Source organism: Kryptolebias marmoratus, linkage group LG6 (genome assembly GCF_001649575.2).
Source record: "Kryptolebias marmoratus isolate JLee-2015 linkage group LG6, ASM164957v2, whole genome shotgun sequence".
Taxonomy (NCBI): domain Eukaryota; kingdom Metazoa; phylum Chordata; class Actinopteri; order Cyprinodontiformes; family Rivulidae; genus Kryptolebias; species Kryptolebias marmoratus.
In genome coordinates, this window is record NC_051435.1 from 31,608,810 (window position 1) to 31,614,663 (window position 5,854).

General features: G+C 46.0%; 1 protein-coding gene across 1 annotated transcript; it reads right to left on the bottom strand.

Annotated features, from left to right (window-relative positions):
* Positions 1–1,480: 1,480 nt before the first annotated feature.
* On the bottom strand, positions 1,481–5,217 carry LOC112451161. Its single transcript, XM_037975908.1, has 2 exons — positions 4,635–5,217; positions 1,481–4,584 (listed from the first exon to the last, which is right to left on the bottom strand). Exons 1-2 carry the CDS (start codon positions 5,215–5,217, stop codon positions 1,952–1,954), a joined length of 3,216 nt encoding a protein of 1,071 aa, XP_037831836.1. The 3' UTR covers positions 1,481–1,951.
* Positions 5,218–5,854: the final 637 nt, after the last annotated feature.

Genomic DNA, 5,854 nt, shown 5'->3' on the forward strand with positions numbered 1-5,854 from the left:
CACCCAAATAAGAAGAATGGCTCCTTCCCACACCAAACATTTGTTGTAAGGATCAGAGTAATGTAAATGATCCTCCTCTTGGGTAACCAGGAAGAAATCAAGAAAAATAGAAAGAAATTTGAAGAATTTCCCTCTTCTCTGTCTGACCAACACATCTGGTAGCAATAAAAAAGTAACTTTATTACTTTCAAAAAACTCTCTCTTTCTCTGACATGTAAAAACACACACTCAGCCACAATACTGACACATACAACCAACCACACATACACACAACCACAACTACCATAACAAGGCTTATTTATGACTTACATTACATACACTTAACTTCACATTAATAGTTGCCTATATTCTAGAAGAAATGATCAAGTGTCACACACAGCATGTACAGCTATCGTTTAGAAAACATTGTACTTTCTTCCATTCTTTTGGGCATTATCTATACTATACAATTTTGAATTCACAACAAAAGTCATTTTAGTGCACTTTACACAACAACAAATAATCCAAATCCCAAATACAATTCAGTTCAAAGCAGGTCCAATCAATAACAGTCAACTCATTTTGTTAATAATATAATGTATTCACAAACAGTACATAATAAAATGCCAATTTGAATAAAGTTATCTGTCTAAGGAAGCCAGCAGATTGTGTCAAATCTTAATTTTGATGAAATCCTAAATCCTGAGCAGAACATGGAACAATGGAAATAAATCCCTTTTTAACAGGAAGAAACCTCCAAGCAAGATCCGAACCAGAATGTGCAGCCATCTGCCTTGACCTATTGGGGGTTTGAGAGGACTGGAAATAGACACTGACAAGTGTAGTTTCTATGAGGAAAAAAACAAAAAAAAAAAAAACAAAGAAAAACACAGGTTATTAACAGCAATTGCTTATATTAAAATGGAAAGTAAAGAGTAAAGACAGTAGGGTGAGAAAAATATGTCAATATGTCCTCCAGCAGCATAACTAAGGGATAGTTTATGAAACCCAAACTAACCCTAACTATAGGATTTATCAAAAATGAAAGTCTGAAGCCTAGTCTTAAAATTAGACAGTGTCAGCCTCACTGACATAAACTAGAAGTTGGTTTCACAAGAGAGGAGCCTGAGAACTGAAAGCTCTGCCTACCATTCTACAGTACTTTAAAAAGCTTTAGGAACCACAAGAAAACCTACAGTCTGGAAGCAAAGTGCTCTGTTTTGAAAACATGGAGCAATAAAATATTTAATATAAGATAGAGCTTGATTGTTGAGAGGGACAGGGCTTTCTAAGTTTAATAATATTACTTAGGTGGAAAAAAGAGGCCTTGGCAACATTTTTAATGTGGGATTTATAAGCTATATCCTGATCAAAAACCACATCAAGGTTCTATACATTAGAACTAGAGGCCAAATCAATGCCAAGCTAAGGAAGAGGGAGAGAAAGGAGGTGAGTGAAAGACTAAAGTTTGTTTCTAAGATGCTTAGGTCCATTGCCACAACCTCTGTCTGGTCTGAGTTTAAAAGCAGAAAATAAAGCCCTTTGAGCTTTTATGTCAAAACATGCGAATAATCTAAGTAACTGATTGAATTCACCAGGTTTCATGGATAAATATACCTAAGTATAATCAGCATATCAATGGAAATTTATTCCAAGCTGTATAATAATTTTACCTAATGGAAACATATACAAGTATTGGTCCAAGAACTGACCTCTGTGGAACTCCATAATTAACTTAAATAGTAACATGAACAAATAGGAATATTGTGGAGGAGTAGAAAAAGACGACACAGAAACTTGATGCAGAACCTCGCTTTACTCAACTCCAACCTCCTCTTCTGGTAAGCGCCAAAAACAACAAACTTATACACCAAACATTTTGAATAATCACATCCTGTATTCTGGGTGTGAGTAGAGCCCCCTAGCGGTTCACCACACACGCCCCCCTCCGAACACTCAGTAAGGTCCATTACTAGTCCAGAACTTTAGGTTTCAGCAAACGACCAGAACGGCTGAACCTGGATCCTGAAGAACCAGTCCGGTGAGGCTGAGGGCGACGAGGAGGGGCTGCGGGAGAGTTGAGCTCCGTTGGTTGACGAGAGTCTGTGGCAGGAGGACAGCAGTCCATTAGCAACATGGAGGGAGGTCTGCCTCTGCGCGGAGCCTGGGCCGTAACAACCTGATCGTCCGACAGAACATGAGCGGGTTTAAGCCTATCAATGCAGACCGTCTCACTACGACCTCCTAAATCTAAAAGGAAGTGTTTGGGACCTGGTTGGAGCACCCTAAACGGGCCATCATACAAGGGCTGTAGTGGTGTCCTGTGGGCATTGTGTCTGACAAAAACAAACTTAGAGGCCTCTAGGCTCTTGGGGACAAATGACTGAGGTAAACAATGATGTACCGGGCCAGGGACACGAAAAAAATCTCCCTGAGGTGAAAAATGTTGCGACGGTGGAGCGAACTGTGGTGAGGGTACCTCAGGCAAAAACTCCCCGGGGACGCGCACAGGCTGACCGAAAACCAGCTCAGCCGGGGATGTACCAAGATCCTCTTTGGTTGCAGTACGTAACCCCAGCAAGACCCATGGAAGACGGTCAATCCAGTTGTCACCGGTCAATGCAGCGCGAAGTGCAGTTTTCAATGACCTGTGAAACCGTTCACACAACCCATTAGCTTGGGGGTTGTAAGCAGTGGTTCGGTGGATCTTAGTCCCCAGACCCTTGGCCATGGTAGACCAAAGCTCTGAAATAAACTGAGGGCCCCTGTCAGATGTAATATCTGAAGGGGGGCCAAATCGCGCAACCCAGGTAGACATAAATGCCCGGGCCACAACTGCAGATGTTGTGGATGCCAGAGGAACCACCTCAGGCCACCGGGTGGTACGGTCGATTATTGTCAGCAGATGTGTGAAACCCTGTGATGGAGGCAGAGGATCCCGCAGCGTACGACTGAAAAAGGCAAGCGGTTGCCAAACCCCAGAAACCTGCTGTTCTAACACAGCCCCCACTGCAACATCAGATGCGCCGGTTGTCAAGGCTACCTGTGCTGCTGGGGATGGATGGACCAAAAGGGCAGCATTAGCCAATGCCGTTTTAGCATCACCAAATGCCTGGAGGCGTTCCGGTGTCCAGTCAACGGTTTCGTTGGCCTTTTTCTTCTTCAGCGCTCCATAAAGTGGTTGAAGCAGTTGGGCTGCTCTGGGGAGAAAACGGTTATAAAAATTAACCATCCCCAAAAACTCCTGCAGGGCCTTCACAGACTGGGGTTGTGGAAAATTGGACACCGCCTGCACTTTGTTTGGCAACGGAACAGCACCACTGGCAGAAATGCGGTGGCCCAAAAAATCAATAACTGGCAACCCAAACTGGCATTTTGCTGGGTTAACAATCAGGCCATGTGCCGCCAGGCGCTGAAAAACCTCACGGAGGTGGAATATGTGCTGTTCAGCCGAGCAGCTAGCCACAAGGATGTCATCCAAGTACACAAATACGAAGGACAATCCCCTTAAGACTGAATCCATCAACCGCTGAAACGTTTGGGCTGCACCTTTAAGGCCGAATGGCATGCGCAAAAACTCGAAAAGGCCGAACGGAGTGATCACCGCGGTCTTAGGAACATCCTCCACATGCACGGGAACCTGGTGGTATCCACGCACTAAATCTACTTTAGAAAAAATGGAGGTCCCAGCGAGGTGAACTGAAAAATCCTGGATGTGGGGAATGGGGTAACGGTCATTCTCTGTGATGTTATTAAGGCGGCGAAAATCCCCACATGGCCGCCATTGGCCGTCTGACTTGGGCACCATGTGCAAAGGGGAAGCCCACGGACTGTTGGAACGTTGCACAATGCCTAAACGCTCCATATTAGCAAACTCTTCCCGCGCGATTGCTAGCTTAGTGGCATCGAGGCGGCGTGCACGCGCGAAAACCGGAGGACCTGTTGTGGGGATAAAATGTTCGATCCCGTGCTTTGTGTCTGCGTTGGAAAAATTTGGAACAGTTAGTGACGGGAACTCTGATAATAAACGCTGAAAAGCGTCTCCTGAAGCTAAAAAGTTAGCATGCATTAATGGCCCAGCTCCTCGCTTAGTACAAGGCAGTGATGAAAAAGACACAGCGTTGATCAAACGTCTGTTAGCAACATCAACAAGGAGTCCATGAGCACAAAGAAAATCAGCACCTAGAATAGGAACTGAGCTCGCAGCAACAACAAAGTTCCACTGGAAGTCCCGGTCATGAAAACAAACAGTCACCAACCTTTCACCGAATGTCTTGATGGGAGAGCCATTAGCCGCGGTTAGCAGCGGACCGCAGCCTTCCGCCAACCTGTCGGAGCCAGCCGGGGGAACGAGGCTCTTCTGTGAACCGGAATCAACCAGAAACCGCCTCCCTGACCGTGAGTCTTCTATGAACAGCAGCCTTTCCTTGTCGCCAACGGCCGCGGCTGCTACCGAGCGCTGGCGATGTCGTTTCCCTGCGGCTTGAAGCTGCACGGCGGGATGCACCGTCGTGCTTTGGCGCCGAAACGCTGGTGGTAGAAACAAAAGGCGGCTCCGCGACGCCTTCGGGTAGCGATCCCTGCCACCACCGATGGCTCCGCGGACTCTGAGGACACGACTTGAAGCTCGGAAGATGCTGCTGGAGATTCGGGACCAACTGCCTGAACTGCGAAAGTCCTTGTAGCCAGGAGGATGCGGTCAGCTTCTTCTGCCAGCGAGCGGTAGTCCTTCTGAAGCAGCAGCGGAGAGTTGGCCAGCACAGCGCGCACTGGAGCCGGGAGCTGTCGGAGGAAGAGGTGGATGAAAAGGAAACCACCATCGTCAGATCCCAGCAGGGACAACATGCTCTCCATGAGCTCAAGAGCTGAGCCATCACCCAAGCCGGAGAGGGAAAGGAGTTTCTCGGCGCGCTCTGCGTCGGAGAGGGAGTAGCGCCGGAGGAGCAGCTGCTTGAGAGCGGTGTATTTCCCGTGTGCCGGGGGGTCCCGCAGCAGGGTCATTGCTCGTCGGGTGGACAGCGGGTCCAGCGAGGCAACCACATAGTGGTATTTCGTGTCATCCGAGGAAATCCCACGAAGAGCAAATTGTGCTTCAATGTGGACGAACCATGAAGGAGGATCATGCAGCCAGAAGTCCGGGATTTTAGCGGCCACCGAAAAAGAAACCGGGGCCGCCGGTGGAGGTTCCGCAGCAGCGGGCATCTGAGAAGAGCGAGCTTCATCTTCAGATCTCGACATGTTCGGTTCTCGGGGTCACCAATGTGGAGGAGTAGAAAAAGACGACACAGAAACTTGATGCAGAACCTCGCTTTACTCAACTCCAACCTCCTCTTCCGGTAAGCGCCAAAAACAACAAACTTATACACCAAACATTTTGAATAATCACATCCTGTATTCTGGGTGTGAGTACAGCCCCCTAGCGGTTCACCAAAATATATCAGATAAAAATGATTTAAACATTTTATGTCTGTAATCAGGCCCATCTACAGGGAGAAAATGAGCTCACCAAGAATGAGCACTTGGGGACATCACATTTAGGTGGAGATTTTGAGGATGACAAGCTAAACAGTCAGAAAAGTTTCAGTATGTCGGGTAGGATTCAAAATAATCAAGAGAAAGAAAATGTAATAATGGCTAAAAACAATTATTTCAGCACTTTAAAAAAAAGGATGTTTGGAAATTGTCCTAAAATTAAGAAGAACAATTGGGTCAAGGTTTGTATTTTTTTAGATATGGTTGCTGAACTATGGTTTGCTTTAAATGCCAAGTAAAAGTATAAGACTTGTATTAACGATGAAAAGTGGATTAAGTTCAATAATATAAAAAGCTTTTGGGTGTTTTATACTAGAATTTATACCAATAATTATATTGACAA